This window comes from Elephas maximus, chromosome 9, assembly GCF_024166365.1.
Source record: "Elephas maximus indicus isolate mEleMax1 chromosome 9, mEleMax1 primary haplotype, whole genome shotgun sequence".
Lineage (NCBI taxonomy): Eukaryota > Metazoa > Chordata > Mammalia > Proboscidea > Elephantidae > Elephas > Elephas maximus.
This window is the reverse complement of record NC_064827.1, coordinates 103,520,448-103,539,216: the sequence shown is the minus strand read 5'-3', so window position 1 is coordinate 103,539,216 and position 18,769 is coordinate 103,520,448. Positions and strand designations below refer to the sequence as shown.

Sequence of the window (18,769 nt, the reverse complement as noted above, 5' to 3'; positions counted from 1 at the left end):
ACCACCAATGTCAGCACATTGGCCTGCTGGCCGCAGATTCGGGGTTTTCCCACTACCCCTCAGGATGCCAGCCACCAGCTTGGGGCCTCCTCTGGCCTCCCTCACTTTCACCTGCTGGCCCCCACTACTCCTTTGGGTTTGTAAGTGGCTGCAGCAAGTCATAGAGCTCACAGAAAGTACTAGAGGTTATAGACTTGTTATAGCAAAAGAATGAAATCAGGGTCATCATCCAGAAGAGACGTCTGGGCAAGGTCTGGGAGGGTTCCCAGTGCAAAGACTATATTCCAAAGAGGGTGCTTCACCCTCCAGTTGCAAATGAGGAAGCTCTTGGAGCCTCCCTGTTCAGAGCCTTTATTGGTTTCAGTCATTCAGTGGTCACTGCATGTGTATGATAGATGAAATCATGCCTCCTGAGGTTAGCTGATACTGGCTACCAGTTGGTCTGTCTGGTTTGGCAAGCCCCTGCTTATTAGCACAAATCCTCAGGTGTGGTCTGCAGAGTTTAGATAATAAAAGTGCCACAATTACTCAGGAAGTTCCAAAGGTTACCTCTCAGGAAGCTAGAACAAAGGTGAAGCTGTTATGTTTGTAACATTTACCTTCTGTTCACCTGCTATACTACTTAACCCAACACCACAGCATAAGCATTTGGTATGGAACACATAAAGCAAATATGACTAGCTGTCTTTTAATTTATTTTCTTTCTTTGGTTTTTTGCCAGAGCATCAACACAAGTGAGGCTTTGTGGTTTTTTCATATTTAAGGATGATGTATGGGATCTATTCTTTTTCTCTACATTTTATTTATTTTGTTGTTGAGGGTGTACATGGCAAACGCAGACGCTAATTCAGCATCTTCTATACATAAAATTCAGTGACGTTGTTGACATTCTCTGAGTCGTGCAACCATTCTCACCCTCCTTTTCTGAGTCGTTCCTCCCTCGTTAACATAAACTCGCTGCTTCCCTGGGTTCCTATCTAACCTTTCAACTTGCTGTTGTCAATTTGATTGCATATAGATAGTTCTTAAAAGAGCGTGATGCTCAAGGGAGACCTTTTTTTTTTACCAGTTAAGCTAAACTATTGTTCAATTTTAAGACTTTGGGGAATATTTTTGGTTTAAGGTTTAGAGATTATCTCAGTGCAGTAGTTTCAGGGGTTCATCCACCCTCCATGGCTCCGGAAAGTCTAGAGTCCGTGAGTCCTTTGAAATTCTGTTCTGCATTTCCCCCCTTTTGATCAGGATTCTACTATGGAATCTTTGGTCAAAATGTTCAATAATGGTAGCCTGGTGCCATCCCGTTCTTCTGGTCATATGTCAAAGGGGGCAGTTGTTCATGGAGGCAGTTAGCCACGTATTCCATATGAGATCTATTCTTGAACATCAGTTATGGACCCGTAAGTAATATGTACACTTAGCTCAGTTTCCTTTTTCTCTTTAGCCGCCGAGGGTCTGTGTATGCCTATTTACAGAAAGTCAATTTGCAAATTTGCCACTCCTCCCACAGGTGAGAGCAGAGTGGTTGTTAGGATTCCTGTTTAGGAATGCAAGAACTAAAACCCACAGAAGGAGCTCGGCCCGGGGCTTCCCCCAGGCAGCTTTGTGCTGGAGCCAGTTGAGGCTGGACATCTGCAGCCCCGTGCCTCCACCCCCATCGGCAGGGACATCTTCTGAATGTCTTCTGAACAGCTAGGGAATGTTCTGGATTACTGGTGCTGTAGGTGCTGCCATGATGTGTTTTTCTTCCTCTAACAAAACAGGGATGAAGATTTTCAAGGCCCTGCCCTTCTCCCCATTAAACCGATGCGTTGACATGCTCTTCTGACTTGGGCAGCTTTACGCAGCTACCATCTTTCTTCTGCAGTGTCGGGGAATTAAAGCTGGAGTTGAGCTGAGGGGTAGGAAGGGCATGGTGCTGAGGAGGTAGGCAGATGAGTGCCAGCGCTGCAGCGGGGAGGGACTTGGGTTCCCTAGCAGCAGGTAACAAAAGACCCAGGATCTGGGGATCAAGAAGGAGGGCCCTTATTCTGCCTTAGAGTCAACTGCTAGAGACACATCAAAGAATGGTCTGGGGTTCCCACCACCTGTCACATTTGGGTCCTCTTGAGAGTTCTCTTTGGGTTCATCCTGGATTAGAGACACATAGGTGTGGTGTGACCCCAGAAGGCAGTTGAGGCAGGTTCTTAAAATCAGGGAGCAGTCTCCTCAGTTTCCTTCCATCCCTTCTCCCCTTTTCTCTCTCCCCATCTTCCCTGTGCTTGTCCTTGTGGTTGAAACCACCCTCGCGGAGCCTTGCTCTGCAAAGCCTTGGGCATCCTGGTCAGGCTCAGTCTTGGAAGCATCCTGGATCCTCCCAGCAAGTTACAGATAGTGCTCTCTTACGCCGGCCGGCCTGTGAAGTTGACAGGGGTGGAAGGATGTTGTTCCTGTCTGTGTAACAGCACAGGAATGTTTTGGCAGGAGCTGTTTTTCATGTGAAGGGTAATTGTGCCTGTGTGTGCTAGGTGTTTTCCTGGAGAGATGCTCTTCTCTTTTTTTTTTTTTTTTACTTTAAAGCTTTGGGTAGAGCTATGCTTAGCCCCCCACAGTACCTTCATGAAAACTCCATGACACATGCACATCTCCCTGCAGTCCTGGTTCCTGTCAGACCTTCTGCCCGTCTGATGAGAGCACCTGCTCTTTATGGCCTCCCCAGTGCCTTCTGACCCGAATCTTACCCTTGATTCTCACGTTTAACTCTGTCTCGGTCTCTCACTCCCTCACACCCACTTGTCTTCTCCTGTTCTGTTCTCACTCTCACATTCCTTCATTGACTCGCGCACACTGTCACAGACACTCTTATGTTCATATACTAAATCACTTATAGTCTTACATCGATTCAAGCTTGCTCATATTCACACTCTCACAGACACTCACACATGAGCGTACTGACTCACTCATACAGGCTTACGTTTACTCACATTCACTCAGCCATACCCATAAATGTTTCAATGTGTGCCTGGGCGTCATACCAAAAACCCCCAATAGTTCCTTCATGTCAAGTATTCAGTGAGTGTTTACATTTTCAAGTGTGTGTGTGTGTGTGTGTGTGTGTGTGGTAAACTGAGGGTGTATATTTTTTTTCTAAGTTTTATTTAGTTTCGTTGTTACTGAGAATATACACAGCAAAACATAAACCAACTCAAGTTTCTACATGTACCATTTAGTGACACTGATTACATTTTTCAAGTTATGCAGTCATTCTCACCCTCCTTTTCTGAGTTGTAAATCTCTCATGAACATAAACTTACTGCCCCCTAAGGTTCCTGTCTAATCTTTTGAGTTGCTGTTGTCTGTTTGATCCCAGATAGATAGTTCTTACAAAAAAGACGTAATGCTCAGGGCAGACCTTTTTTCCTAGTTAAACTGTTACTTGCTTTTATGATGACTTCAGGGGATATATTTGGTTTAAGGTTTAAAGATTACCTTAGGGCAATAGTTTCAGGGGTTTATCTACCCTCCGTGGCTCCAGAAAGCCTAGTGTCCATGAGAATTTGAATTCTGTTCTATATTTTCCCCCTTTCAATCAGGATTCTACTATAGAATCTTTGATCAAAATGTTCAGTAATGGTAGCGAAGCACCATCCAGTTCTGGTCTCATGGCAATGGAGGCCATTATTCATGGAGGCAATTAACTACGCATTCCATTTCCTCCTTCTAGTCCTGACTCTCCTTCTTCCTCTATTGCTCCAGGTGAATAGAGACCAAATGTTGTGTCTGTCAACCTTTTTTTTTTTTTTTTTTAATTGTACTTTAGATGAAGTTTAACAGAACTCTCATTAAACAGTTAGTATATATTGTTTTATGACATTAGTTAATAACCCCACAACATGTCTACACTCTCCATTCTCTACTTTGGGCTCCCTGTTATCAGCTTTTCGGTCCCCTCCTGCTGTCTAGTCCTTGCCCCTGGGCTGGTGTGCCTGTTTAGTCTCATTTTGTTTTATGGATCTGTCTAATCTTTGGCTGAAGGGTGAACCTCAGGAGTGACTTCATTATTGAGTTAAAAGGGCATCCAGGGATCATACTGTCAGGGTTTCTCCAGTCTGTGTCAGATCAGTAAGTCTGGTCCTTTTTTGTGAGTTAGAATTTTGTGTTATATTTTTCTCCAGTTCTGCCTGGGACCCTCTATTGTGATCCCTGTCAGAGCAGTTTGTGGCGGTAGCCGGACACCGTCTAGTTGTACTGGACTCAATTTGGTGGAGGCTGTGGTAGTTGTGGTCCATTAGTCCCCCTTGCAAGCTTTTAAGACCCCAGGCACTACACAATGAACTAGGAGGTACAACAGAAGAGCTACACACATTATTAGGACAATTAACTGGGCTGTACCTTGAAACCATGACCCTAAACCTCCAAACCAAGGAACCAAATTCCATGAGGTGTTCGGTTGTACATAAGCAGCCTTAGCGGCTTGTCTTCTTTTTTTTTTGTCATTGTTGTAAATATATCTACCACACAACTTTTGCCAGTTCAGCTTTTTACAGGTATACAACTTATTGACAGCAATTACAATAATTGGCCATGCAACCATACCCTTAATGCGCTTTTTCCATCACCATTAATCCCCTTTTTCCTCCTCCTGCCCATGGTAACCTCTGATAAACTTTGGTCTCTATACATTCACCCTTTTTTGTCTTTTTATATATAAGTGAGATCATACAATATTTGTCCAAGCTCCATCCATACTGTAACATGTATCAAGACTTCATTTCTCCTACTGGCTGAGTAGTATTCCATTGTATGTATGTACCACATTTTATTTATCCATTCATCTGTTGATGGTCATTTAGGTTGTTTCCACCTCTTGGCTCTTATGAGTAGTGCTGCAATGAACATTGGTGTACAAGTCTCCGAGTCTCAGCTTTCAGGTCTTTTGGGTATATACCTAGGAGTGGAATTGCTGGGTCATATAGTAGTTCTGTTTTTAGTTTTTCTGAGGAACTACCATACTGTTTTCCAGATCAGCTGTACCATTTTGCATTCTCACCAGCAATGGATAAGGGTTCCAGTTTCCCCACACCCTTGCCAACATTTGCTGTTGTTTTTTTTTTTTTTAATCTTAGCCATCTTGATGTTAATTGAGGAGTGTATCTGCTCTCTGTCTTAGTTATCTAGTACTGCTGTAACAAATACCACAGGTGGATGGCTTTAACAAACAGAAATTTATCCTCTCACAGCCTAGGAGTTTGGAAGTCTGAATCCAGGGTGCCAACTCTAGGGGAAGGCTTTCTGTCTCTATCAACTCTGGCGGAGAGTCCTTGTAATCAGTCTCCCCCTGGTCTAGGAACTTCTCAGTACAGGAACCCTGGGTCCAAAGGATGCACTTGGCGCCGGGCTCTTCTTTCTTGATGGTAGGAGGTCCTTCTCTCTCTCTGCTCCCATCTCTCTTTTATATCTCAAAAGTGATTGACTCAAGATACAACCTAATCCTGTAGACTGTGTCCTGCTCATTAACATAACTGCCTTCAATCCTGCCTCATTAACATCATAGTGATTAGGATTTGCAACACATAGATAATTACATCAGATTACAAAATGGAGGACAACCACACAATATGGGAATCATGGCCTAGCCAAAATATGACACATATTTTGGAGGGGCATAATTCAATCCATAACACTTCCTAAGCACTTTGTGCTATTTGTATGAGAAAATACATTCAGCATTTCATAGAAGGAAAAACATACCATGCTCATGGATAGGCAGACTCAACATTGTGAAAATGTCACTTCTACCCAAAGAAATCTACAAATACAGTGCAGTCCTGATCCAAATACCAACATCATTCTTTTGAGAGGTGGAAAAGCTGATCACTATCTTTATATGGAGAGGAAAGAGGCCCCGGATAAGTAAAGCAGTATTGAAGAAGAAGAATAAAGTAGGAGGACTTGCACTACCTGACCTCCAAAAACCATCCAAATGCACTGCTGTCGAGCTGATTCCGACTCATAGTGACCCTATAGGACAGAGTAGAACTGCCCTGTAGAGTTTCCAAGGAGTGCCTGGTGGATTTGAACTGCTGACCTTTTGGTTAGCAGCCATAGCACTTAACCACTACTACACCTCAGAACCTACTATACAGCTATGGTAGTTAAAGCAGCCTGATACTGGTACAACGACAGATGCATTGACCAATGGAGCAGAGTTGAGAATCCAACGTAAATCCATCCACGTACAGTCACCTGACCCTCAACAACGGCCCAAAGTCCGTCACATGGGGAAACGACAGTGTTTTTAACAAATGGTGCTGGCAAAAGTGGATGTTCATCTGCAAGAAAATGAAACAAGACCCATACCTCACACCATACACAAAAACTAATTCACAGTGGATCAGAGACCTAAGTATAAAACAAAAAACTATAAAGGTCACAGAAGAAAAAATAGGATCAAGGCTAGAGGCCCTAATACATGGCATTAACAGGATACAAACCATATCTAACAAAACACAAATACCAGAAGATAAGCTAGATGTCACAGATTGAATTATGTCTTCCAGAAAATGTGTGTCAACTTGGTTAGGCCATGCGTCCTAGTGTTGAGTGGTTGCCCTCCATTTTGTGATTGTAATTTTATGTTAAAAGGGTTAGGATAGGATTATAACACCACACTAACTCAGGTCACCTCCCTGATCCAGTGTAAAGGGAGTTTCTGTGGTGTGTGGCCTGCACCACCTTTTATCTCTCAAGAGATGAAAGCAAGCAGAGTGCTGGGGACCTCATACCACCAAGAAAACAGCACCGGGAACAGAGCGTGTCCTTTGGACCTGGGGTCCCTGTACCCGAGAAGCTCCACAGCTGGGGAAGATTGATGACAAGGAATCTTCTTCCAGAGCCAACAGAGGGAGAAAGCCTTTCCCTGGAGCTCACACCCTGAATTTGGATTTGTAACCTACTAGATGATGAGAGAATAAATCTCTCTTTGTTAAAGCCATCCACTTGTGGTATTTCTGTTATAGCAGCACTAGATGACTTAAGACACTAGATAACTGGGATCTTCTAAAAATTAAATACTTATGCTCATCAAAAGACTTTACCAAAAGAATGAAAAGAGAACCTACAGACTGGCAAAAAATTTTTGGCCATGACAATCCAACAAAGGCCTAATCTCTAAAATCTACAGGAAAATCTAGCACCTCTACAACAGAAAGACAGTCCTCTTAAAAATGGGCAAAGGATATGAATGGACACTTCAAAGAATACATTCAAGTGTCCCTGACATTACTGGCATGAATCAAAAAAACAGGAAATAACAAAAGTTGGAGAGGCTGCAGGAAGATTGGAATTCTTATGCAGTGCTGGTGGGAATGCAAAATGGTAGAACCATTTTTGGTGCTTTCTTAAAAAACTGGAAATAGACATACCATATGATCTGGCAATCCCACTCCTAGGAATATATCCCAGAGAAATAAGAGCCATCACATGAATAGACATATACACACCCATATTCACGCAGCATTGTTCACAATAGCAAAAAGATGGAAACAACCTAGATGCCCATCAACAGATAAATGGATAAACAAACTATGGTACTTAGACACAGTGGAGTGTTATGCGACGATAAAGAACCATGATGAATCTGGGAAGCATCTCATAACATGGATGAATCTGGAGGGCATTATGCTGAGTGAAATAAGTCAATCACAAAAGGACAAATATTGTGTGAGACCACTACTGTAAAAACTCATGAAAAGGTTTACACACAAAAAGAAACCATCTTTGATGGTTAAGAGGGAAGGGAAGGGTGGGGATGGAAAAACACTTAATAAGCTTTGGTGAAGAGTAAGACAGTACACAATACTGCAGAAGCCAGCACAGTTTATCCAAGGCAAGGTCACGGAAGCTGCATAGGCACATCCAAACTCCTTGAGGGACCGAATTGCTAGGCTGAGGGCTGTGGGAACCGTGGTCTCGGGGAACATCTAGCTCAATTGGTATAACATAGTTTATAAAGAAAATGTTCTACATTCTACTTTGGTGAGTAGCATCTGGGGGCTCAAAAACCTGTGAGCAGCCATCTAGGGTACTCCACTGGTCTCACCCCTTCGGGAGCAAGAAAGAAGGAAGAAAACTAAAGATACAAGGGAAAGATTAGTCTAAAGGACTAATGGACCATATCTACCATGGCCTCCACCAGACTGAGTCCAGTACAATTAGATGGTACCTGGCTACCACAACTGACTGCTCTGACAGGGATCACAATAGAGGGTCCTGGGCAGAGCTGGAGTAAAATACAGAACAAAATTGACTCAAAAAGAAAGACCAGACTTGCTGGCCTGACAGAGACTTGAGAAACCCTGAGAGTATGGCTCCCAGATGTCCTTTCTGCTCAGTAATGATGTCGCTCCTGAGACTGACCCTTCAGCCAAAGATTAGACAGGCCCATAAGACAAAATGAGACTAAAGGGGCACACCAGCCCAGGGGCAAGGATGTGAAGGCAGAAGCGGACAGGAAAGCTGGTAATGGGGAACCCAAGGTAGAGAAGGGAAAAGTGTTGATATGGCGTGGGGTCGGTAACCAGTGTCACAAAACAGTATGTGTATTAATTGTTAAATGAGAAACTTGTGTGCTCTGTAAACCTTCATCTAAAGTACAATTTAAATTTTGGTGCCAGTGGTTGGTTGGTTGTTGATGTGAATGAGTGTGTGTGCACGTCATCTTAGCAGGACGTCATAAGTGAGTAATAACTAATTTGCACTTCCTGCTTCTGGAACTCTCTTTTTCTGTGTCTTTGTTGTCCCTATTCCTCTGGGACTGCTCTGTCCCTGGCTGCATGTGGTTGTTGAACACTTGAAATGTCCTAGTTGAGATGAGCTGTGAGTGTAAAATACAGTAGATTTCAATCACTGGATTTTATGTGAGATAAAAAAGTAAAATATTTTATTAATACTTTTTATATTAATTACATCTCAAAACAATAATTTGGATTAAAAAAACATCAAACCCCTTGCTGTCAAGTCAATTCCAGCTCATAGTGACCCTATCAGACAGAGCAGAACTGCCGCATAGGATTTCCAAGGAGCACCTGGTGGATTTGAACCGCCGACCTTTTGGTTAGCAGCTGAACTCTTAGCCACTACACCCCTGGGGTTTCTGATGTGGACATATTAGACTAAATAAAATATTAAAATTCACCTTTTCTAAATTGAAATAAAATTTGCCATACATAAAATTCAACATTTTAACCATTTAAAGTGTATCGTTCACTGGTTTTATTAGATTCACATTGTTGTATAATCATCACCAGAATCTAATTCCAGTACACCTTCATCACCTTAAAAGGAGCCTTGTGCCCATTAGGGGTCGTCCCCCCCCCCCAACCCCCCCGCCTTCAGCCCTGGGCAACTGCTGATCAACCTTCAGCCTCTATAGCTGCCTATTCTGGACATTTCATATAATCAAATCATCTAGTATGTGGTCTTTTGTGCCTAGCTTCTTTTACTTAGCATGATGTTTTCAAGATTCATCAATGTTGTGCCATATATAGTACTTCATTCATTTTATACAGCTGAATAATATTTCATTGTATGGATAGACCACATTTTGTTTATCCATTTAGCAGTTGATGAACATTTATGTTGTTTTAATTTTTTGACTGTTACGAGTAATGCTGCTATAAACATTCACGTTCAAGTCTTTATACGAATGATTGTTTTCAGTTTTCTTGGGTATATACCTAGGTTTGGAATTACTGGGTCAGATGGTAACTCAAAGGAGCCCTGGTGGTACAAAGGTTATGTGCTCAGCTGCTAACATAAAGGTTGGTAGTTCAAGTCCACCCAGTGGCTCCTTGGGAGAAAAGACCTGGTAATCTCCTCCTGTAAAGATACAGCGTAGAAAACCCTATGGGGCAGTTCTGCTCTGCCACACGGGGTCGCTAGGAGTTAGAATTAGCTCCACGGCACCCAATGACAACGTGGTAACTCTGTGTTTACCTTTCTGAGGAACTGCCGGACTTCACCACAGCTGCTGCAACGTTTTACTTTCTTAGGAGCAGTATATGAGGGTTCCAGTTTCTCCACATAGTCGCCACACTTACTGTTTTCCTTTTTTTTTTGTTGATAACAGCCGTCATATTAGGGATGAAGTGGCATCTCATGGTGGTTTTGATTTGCATTTCCCTAATGGCTAATGATGTTGAGCATCTTTTCTTGTGCTTATTGGCCATTTGTCTATGGGGAAAAATGGCTGTTTACAGTAGGATGTATAATTTGTATAAAAATAATTTTGTTTAATGGAGTTTTTTTTTTTTTTTTTTTTTTAACTATATTGAGCCCAAGAAGAAGTTAGGAAGCATTTTCATAGTTTTCCTGAAAATGATTCAACAAGATTTTCTATAAATAGAAACCTGCATATAAAATATCTTAGTGGCATTTTATGATCCTTTTTTTTTCATTTTCTTAAACGGGGATTGTATTTTTTCATGCGTAAGTAAGTAGGTAGGGAAGGTAACTAAAATGTATTTTCTTTGGAAAAATAAAGTCACACGAGAGACAGAAATATCTTCAGACATTTCAAATTGCCGCAATGTCTAAAACCTCCGATAGTCGCACATTCCAGTATGGATTTATCTCGAGGGGGAGGTAAGTGCAGTGGTTGGAGGAGGGGGCCGTAATTTTTGTAGAAGTGATTTACCCAGGAGATAGCAGCTTTCTAGACAGTCAGCGTATATTCGTGCAGTATTCCATTTTTCCTCTTTTTGTTTTAGCATTATTGTTCAGAGGGAAGGCAGTGGAGAGATTTCATCAGCTTGCTTTTATTGCTAAACATGAGGTTTTGTGTGCTTGTGGGTTTTTTTTTTTTTTTTGTAATTTAGAGATGAGCACATTTATGTAACTCAGGAAACGTTTCCATCTTTGAATGGTGGTGGGGGAGGGGCAGGTGGCTCAGGGCTGGTCATGGACCAGCCCTGGCTCTGTTGCCCAAGATCTCTCCTCTGGCCATTAATGAGGGTTTCTGTTTCCTCTGGGTTTCATCCCTGCCTGTCCCTCTGCCACCGTCTTGGCCTTTAATATCCCAGTGAGTTTGTGGGAATCTTGGGGGAGTTGGCAAGGTGTTCCTCTCCCTAACATGGGATGACCTGCGGCCCCCACACCTCTCCCGTCCATCTTCCCCAAACCTTCTAGAACATACTGCTTATACTACCTGTCATACTTCTGTCTTTTTAACTGAATTCCTGTAGGCTTCTTTCCTGTGGAGAGGGAGTTGTGAGCTCTATAAATCAGGTTTCCCACTGTATGTGTAAATCCTGCGTTTACTTCCTGCTTTCTACCCTCCCCGCCCCCAGAATTCTTGTAAACTCTCTGCTCCCGATCTTGGCTCCCTGAGAGACTAATTTTGTAGATACTGTCACCATGACTTCTTTCTTCTAGTGCCAGGAAATGTTCTGTGTCCTCAGACCTCCTTAAACAAACACCTCTGGTTCATTTTACCCAGATTTCATTTCTTGGGAGCACATCCTTGTATTCATAAAACACCTTATCTCCATCCCGCGCAAAGAGGGAGAGGTCAGGGGAAGTCAGAGGCACAGAAACAGGAGGTGGTGTGGTTGCCATTGTCCCCACTAGCCAGGAACGGGAAGCAGGTCGAGTGGGGGAGTGTTTTCCAGGTTGTGCTGACTGTGACGAGGTAAGATAGTCACATTACAGCCCAGTTCACGTGTATGCTGTATGTGTGCATGTGTGCTCACAAAACAACACTCACCTCTGTGATTTACTTGGATATTTAATACTGTATTTCCCTTTTTCCCAGGCTTTGTTTGCTTAAGCACTGAGTGGAGTCCACTAAATTGGTGGCCTACTTGAGTTTTGTCCCTAGTTTGGCAAGCAGTGATGAAGAGTCTGTACCGGTCAGGCCTGAAATTTGGTTCTGCCTCTCAATGGCCGTGTGACTTTGGGCCACTCGGGCCACTCGGGCAGTGCGTGCCTCAGATTTCTTTTCCCCCACATGGGCTCATATCCTGCCCGTTTCACACCGCTGTTAGGCTTACAACAGCGCCCGGCATAAAGTAACTGTTCAGTACATATTGGCTGGCTGTTAAACTAAATGTCAGTTTTGGTACCCTTATCTTGAGTCAGTTGTTCTTCCTCCTCCTTGGTTGATGACTTTCCTAGCTTTGTGTAATGATCAATCTGTTATACTCTCTGCTGGTTTCTTAGAGCTGCTGTTACAAAGTATCACAAACTGGGAGGCTTATAAAAACAGAAAAGATGTATTGTCTCACAGTTCTGGAGGGTAAAAATCTGAGATCAGGGTGTTGGGCTTGTTGGTTCCTTCTGAGGGCTCTGAATGAGTCTCTTCCATGCCTCTCTCCTAGCTTCTGGTGAACACAATCCTTGGTGTTCCAGTCCCTGCCTCCATCTGCACACTGCTGTCTTCCCTGTGTCTCTTCTCTGTTATAAGGACGCTCGCCCCTCATGGGTTTAAGACCCACCCTACTCCAGTATGACCTCATGTTAACTGATTACATCTTCAAAGGCCCTATTTCCAAACAAGGTTACGTTCTCAGGTACCAGGGGTTAGGACTTAAACGTATCTTTTTGGGAGACAGTTCAATCCATAGCACCACCATCTTTCAAGCTACAGGCTCTATGGAGGGAAGAGGCAAGGCCAGCAGGTAAAATAAGTTGAGGGCTTTCGTTGGTGGAGCCACCACTGGATCCCCTTCTCTTTTTCCCTTTTAACCAGCCTGGAATTCAGAGTTTGACTTCTGGTTGAGGGTGTGACTGCTCCTCAGCCCACCCGGGGAGTGTCTGGCCCTGGGGTTTCCACGGAGATTGCTAATGGCCTCCTCTGGGAGCTGTTCCAGGAGGGGTGAGAAGCCCTGAGAAGCCAGGCCGACTGGGGCTATTCTTGGAAGAGGCAGTGTCCTGGGACTGAAATAGAGCTGGGGCCTGCTCCCTCCTTCCTCAGTTACAAGCTGGTGGTTGGAAAGCAGATCTCTCAGCATGACCCTCCTTTGCAGAAGTAGACACTAGTTCAGCCAGAGAGCTTCCTGCAGCCTCCCGGGACAGCGGCTGTGGATGGGGAGGGGTTGCACCTTGTAGAAAGAAAGATGCATTTTTCCCTTTTTCTCCCAGCATGAATATCTTCTCAAGTTTCTTTTAAGTTGTTGGGTTGTGGGTGTTTCATTTTGTGCTTGTCTCCCCTGCAGGCGGTTTTAGTGAATAATATCACCAGCGCAGAGAAGCTTATCAGGACCCTGCAAGGTAAGCTCCACCATTCTGGACACCTGACACTTGGCCAGAAATGCCCTAGGGTCTTAGGCAGTTCTCTTATAACCTGATGATAGGTAGGTTATGAATAATTGGGTAATCTTTGGTTTCTTCTTTTTACCTGAATATATTTCCTTAGAGGTGTTTTTCTTTTAAAAATAATATTGAATAAATATGTTACTAGCTATCATATGCAAAAGAATTCAGACTCTGATTTTGAATACCTTAAATATATACATGTATGTATGTGGATGTGTGTTTATTGTGTATGTATGTGTGTGGTGGTGGTGGTTAGCTGCTGTAGAATCAGCCCTCTACTCATGGCGACCCATGCACAATGAAATGAAATGCTGCCCTGTCCTGTGCCATTCCCACCATTGGCTCTGGATCAGGCTGTTGTGATCCACAGGGTTGTCACCGGCTGATGTTCAGAAGTAGATTACCAGGCCTTTCTTCCTAGTCCATCTTCGCTGGAAGCGCCACTGAAACCTTTTTTAGCATCATAGCAATGCGAAAGCCTCCACTGACAGATGTGTGGTGGCTGTGCGTGAGGTACATTGGCTGGGCATCCAACTTGGGTCTCCCACGTGGAAGGTGAGGATTCTATCACTGAACTACCACTGCCCTCATATGTTATATATATATATATGGAAGCCTTGATGGCATAGTGGTTAAGAGCTATGGCTGGGCTGCTAACAAAAAGATTGGCAGTTCGAATCCACCAGGCGCTCCTTGGAAGCTCCATGGGCAGTTCAGCTCTATCCTGTAGGGTCTCTATGAGTCAGAATTGACTTGACAGTAATGGATTATATGTATGTATATATATGGAGAGAGATACAGGGTATATAAACACACAGATTGTTTAATTGGATCACCCTGAATTCAGGTATTCTTCACGAAACTTAGGAAAACTGTCCAGCCCAGTTGAGCTCCATTTCTACTACTGATCGAGTTTGGCAGGTCAGGGTCTGATTTTCTTTGGGCCCTTGTGAAGCAGCTGTGCAGGTCGTAAGCTTGGTGAACTCCCTGTGTGCTGTGCTCCCTGGTGCACTGTGACAGGATTGTCCGCAGGGCCCCGTGAGACCTTAGGACATGGTGAGAGAACTCTGAGTGATGTGCAGTCCCAGATCTGGCCTGAGTGTCAGCTTTGCCACTAGTTGACTCCTCTGAGCCTCAGTTTCCACCTCTCTAAAATGGGGATGCTGATCTTGACCCCGCTGTCCAAAATAGTATCCACGAACCCTGTATGACTAAGGAGCACTTGAAATGTGGCTAGTAGACAAAGAACTGAATTTTTAATTTGTATTTAATTTTCAGGAATTTAAGTTTAAAAGGTACTTGACTCAGTTATTGGAAACAGGTATGTTTGGGACAACTTGGTTATATCTATCTACTTTTTAAACTAATTTTTATGAAATCTAAATTCAGATCAAGAATTTCCAATGAAAACTAGTGTCTGAACTGTGATGCACTCTACGTGAAAAGGGGCCCTGGTGGCGCAGTGATTAAGAACTCAGCTGCTAACCAAAAGGCTGGCAGTTTGAATCTACCACCTGCTCCTTAGAAACCCTATGGGGCAGTTCTCCTCTGTCCTATAGGGTTGCTGTGAGTCAGAATTGACTGGACAGCCACAGGCTTGGTTTGGTTTTATATAGGATTTCACAGACTTAGTATGAAAAATCCAGTCAGTGTCAAGTCAATTCCGACTCTGTGTGTCAGAGTAGAACTGTGCTCCCCAGGGTTTTCAGTGGCTGGTTTTTCAGAAGTAGATCACCAGGCCGTTCTTTTGAGGTGCTTCTGAATAGACTTGAACCTGGCACAAATGGTTAAGCACTTAGCTACTAATTGAAAGGTTTAGGGGTTCAAATCTACCCAAAGGTATCTCAGAAGAGAAGCCTGGCAGTGAGCCTTCTAGTAAGATGGTGGCTTGAAAAAAAAAAAGATGGTGGCTTGAGAGGAGTACAAATTGCTGAGCAAACCCCAAGCTGGACAGATGCAAAGAAATCCATACCTATACACATCATGGAAGTCAAAGATGTAGATGCAATCTTGATACAGCTAGAGGAAAAAAGATAAATTATATTCCCGACAACAGTGATAAGAATTATGGCTGACTTCTGATGAGAGTGAATGATGACCAGGACATAATGGAACGACGTCTTTAAAGTGCTTAAAAAAAACCTGTCAATCTAGAAATAAACACACGGTAAAATTGTTCTTCAAAAAAGAGGTTTAAATGAATTCATTTTCAGACAACCAGAAGCTGAAAGGATCTGTCTACAGCAGAACTGCATAACAAGAGTGTGGAAGGATTTTAGGGTTAAGTAGCATGAAAACCAGATAGTAATTGAGTTCTGTGCCATTTACTGTTTTTAAAAGTAAAAAATAACGATGATGGAAAAAGGAAGAAAAAAAAAAAATTCGGGCAATCTACCTCCAAAAGATCACAGCCGTGAAAACCCTATGGAGCACAGCTCTGCTGTGACACACATGGCGTCACCATGAGTCAGAGCGGACTCGACGGCAGCCAGTTTAGTATGAAAAAAAGAATATAAAATAGCTCATTAATACTTTTTTACATTCATCATATGTTGAAGTGATATCTTGTATGTATTGTGAAATAAAATATATTGTTAAAATTAATAATTAAAATTATTAAAATTAATTAAATGTGGTTACTAGAAAATTTGGCTATTACCTATATAGCTTGCATTTTTTTTTCTCTTGGATGACGTTGGACAAGAATTCTACTTCCAACTCAGTTTCTGAGAACATTAATGGGTTTTATATGAAAAGGAGTCATTTCGTCAGATTGGCTTTGGGGATGTACAGGTTAAACACAGTTAAATGGGTCCTTGACTTTGGGGGCTTCTCAGAGCTTGTGACCTGCTGATGGGTCTGGTCAGTCACCAAGAAAGGGATATGGCCTACAACCTTGCCTATCCTTTACGTTTTTAAACAGCTTTGGTCAGGCATAATTGACATACAGTAAACTACACTTCTTTAAAGTGTACAGTTTGACAAGTTTTGACATATTCATGCGTCCCAAGAAAACGAAAAACCTGTTGCTGTCGAGTTGTTTCTGACTCAAAGCAACCCCATAGGACAGATTAGAACGGCCCCATAGGGTTTCCAAGGAGAGGCTGGTGGATTCGAACTGCTGACCTTTTGGTTAGCAGCTGAGCTCATATCCACTGCGTCCCCAGGGCTCCCATCCCAAGAAACCACCCCACAATGACTATAGCATACATACCCATCATCCACACAAGTTCCCTGTATCCTTTCTCTCACTGTAGCTTGGTTTGCATTTTTATATAAATGGAATCCCGCAGTATGTCCCCTTTTTGTCTGGCTTCTTTCACTCAACATCATGATTTTGAGATTCATGCATATTGATGTGGGTATCTGTAGTTCATTCCTTCCTTTTTATTACTGCGGGGCCAGGGGGGAAGGAGGAGAAAAGAGAGGCCAAGAACACAGCCTTTCCCCAGGAGTCACTGCGCCAACCAAGAAAGCTGTTTCAGAAGACCCGGGGCCCTGTATGAACCTACACCTTTTTTAAAGCCAGGTTTATTGACGTGTTATTTACATAAAGTAAAGCTCACCCTTTGTAATGCACAGTTTTGTACATTTTAACAAATGCGTTACAAATCACGTATGCGGCCATTGCAATTAAGACAGAGCACAGCTCCATCCCTCCAGTCCCCCTCTTCTTGCCCCTGTGCAGTGAATCCCCTTGCCCACACCCAGCAGCAGGAACCCCTCAGCTGGCCTCCTTCGCTCTGTTTTTGTCTTTTCCAGGAGGCCGTATAAATGTAACGATACCATATGTGGACTCTTGAGGCTGGCGTCTTTCAGCAAGGAAACCCTGGTGGTGTAGTAAGAGCTACAGCTGCTAACCAAAAGGTTGGCAGTTCGAATCCACCAGGTGCTCCTTGAAACTATGGGGCAGTTCTACTCTGTCCTACAGGGTCGCTAGGAGTCAAGATTGACTCAACGGCAACAGATTTGGGTTTTTTTTTTTTTTTCTTTCAGCAATATGTTTTTTTTATTGTGGTGAAATATATGTAACAAAAAGTTTGCCATCGTAATCATTTTTTTTAGTGTACAGCTCAGTGACATTAATGACATTCACCATGTACTACCATCATCACTATCCATTTCCAAAATTTTTCTATCACCCCAAATAGAAGCTCAGTACCCTTTCTGCACTAACTGCCATTCCCCCACCCCAGCCCCTGGTAACCACCAATAACCTTTGTCTGTGCATTTGCCTATTCTAAATATTTCATATGAGTGGGCTCATAACAGAATTTGTCCTTTTGTGTCTGGCTTCTTTCACTCAGCACCATGTTTTTAAGGTTTGTCCATGTTGTAGCCTGTATCAGACTTTAATTTCTCTTTAGGGCCAAGTAGGGTTTCATTTTGTGGATGCACCACATTTTGTTTGTCCAGTCATCACTTGAGTTGTTCTCTTCTTTCAGCTACTGAGCAAAATGATTTTGAACTTGACCGATGTTGCGTGTGTCACTAGTTCATGGACCCTTTCATTCTATTTAACTTCATTTCTCCCCAGGAGCCTGGTATGTCCAGGCTTCTGAGAAGAAACTGTGGGGCTGTGGTGTCTGTGCAGGGCCATCCCCTCTGGCTGCTGGTCCTCTCATCCCCAGCTTGGCCCTTTGCTCAGCGGCTGCTCTTTCCTCAGAGCTTTGAGGAGCCAAGTCGTTAGGGCAGTGTGGGTGGGGTGGGTGAATTTCCTCAAAGAAAGCACACTGCTTTCCAGATAGGAGGACTGGTGATTAAATGAACACAGGGCGTCAGAGAAGAGCTCGACTGTAAATAAATGGCAGGAGAATAATGTTGGCATGGGGCCTGATGGCAGAGAACAGTGTGTACGGCCGCGGTGGCTGCTTATCTGACCAGATGTCATATCAGTGTTGCACAGACAGGATAAATCTGCTGGGGGTGGGGACACCATGGTGTGTGTGACCCTGTGGGACAGCTCAGACTCATGGAACCTCCTAGTGCATTTAAGTGTTGGAGGTCAAAGGGGAGATTTAAAAGGAAAAAACCATAGGCATTTGAGAAAGAATCAAGATGCAGGTTCATAATAGGATTGTGAGTCTCCTGGAGCTTCATAGCTGAAGTGTGGTGGTTCCTGGGGAGAGTCTGTGTTCTTATCCTCTTCTCTCTCCCCTCCTAATCCCCTTGTGTGTTCCCATGCTTCAGTTCGATGTGTCTGCCATGCTCAACTACTAACCTAAAGGTTGGCAGTTTGAACCCCCCAGCAGTGCTGTGGAAGAAAGGCCTGGTGATCTGTTTCCATAAAGATTAAAAAAAAAAATTACATAAAGATTACAGCCAAGAAAATCCTATGGGGTAGCTCTACTCTGTAACACATGGGGTTGCGATGAGTCGGAACGGACTCAACTCAATGGCAAGGGTTTGTTTGTTGGTTTGCCATTGTCCTGTTCTGGTGAATGGTGTGATAGCCATTTTGGTGATCTGTGCAATTTCT

The 18,769-nt window shown here is 43.3% G+C and overlaps 1 protein-coding gene across 3 annotated transcripts in view; it reads left to right on the top strand.

Moving 5' to 3' along the window:
* Positions 1 to 18,769, top strand: part of GOLM1 (golgi membrane protein 1) — an 88,703-nt gene that overhangs the window by 48,747 nt on the left and 21,187 nt on the right. For all 3 annotated transcript variants that reach the window (XM_049895927.1, XM_049895929.1, XM_049895928.1), the window contains exon 4: positions 13,191 to 13,245. In XM_049895927.1, coding sequence (XP_049751884.1) covers positions 13,191 to 13,245 — 55 coding nt within the window. The remainder of the gene's footprint in view (positions 1 to 13,190; positions 13,246 to 18,769) is intronic.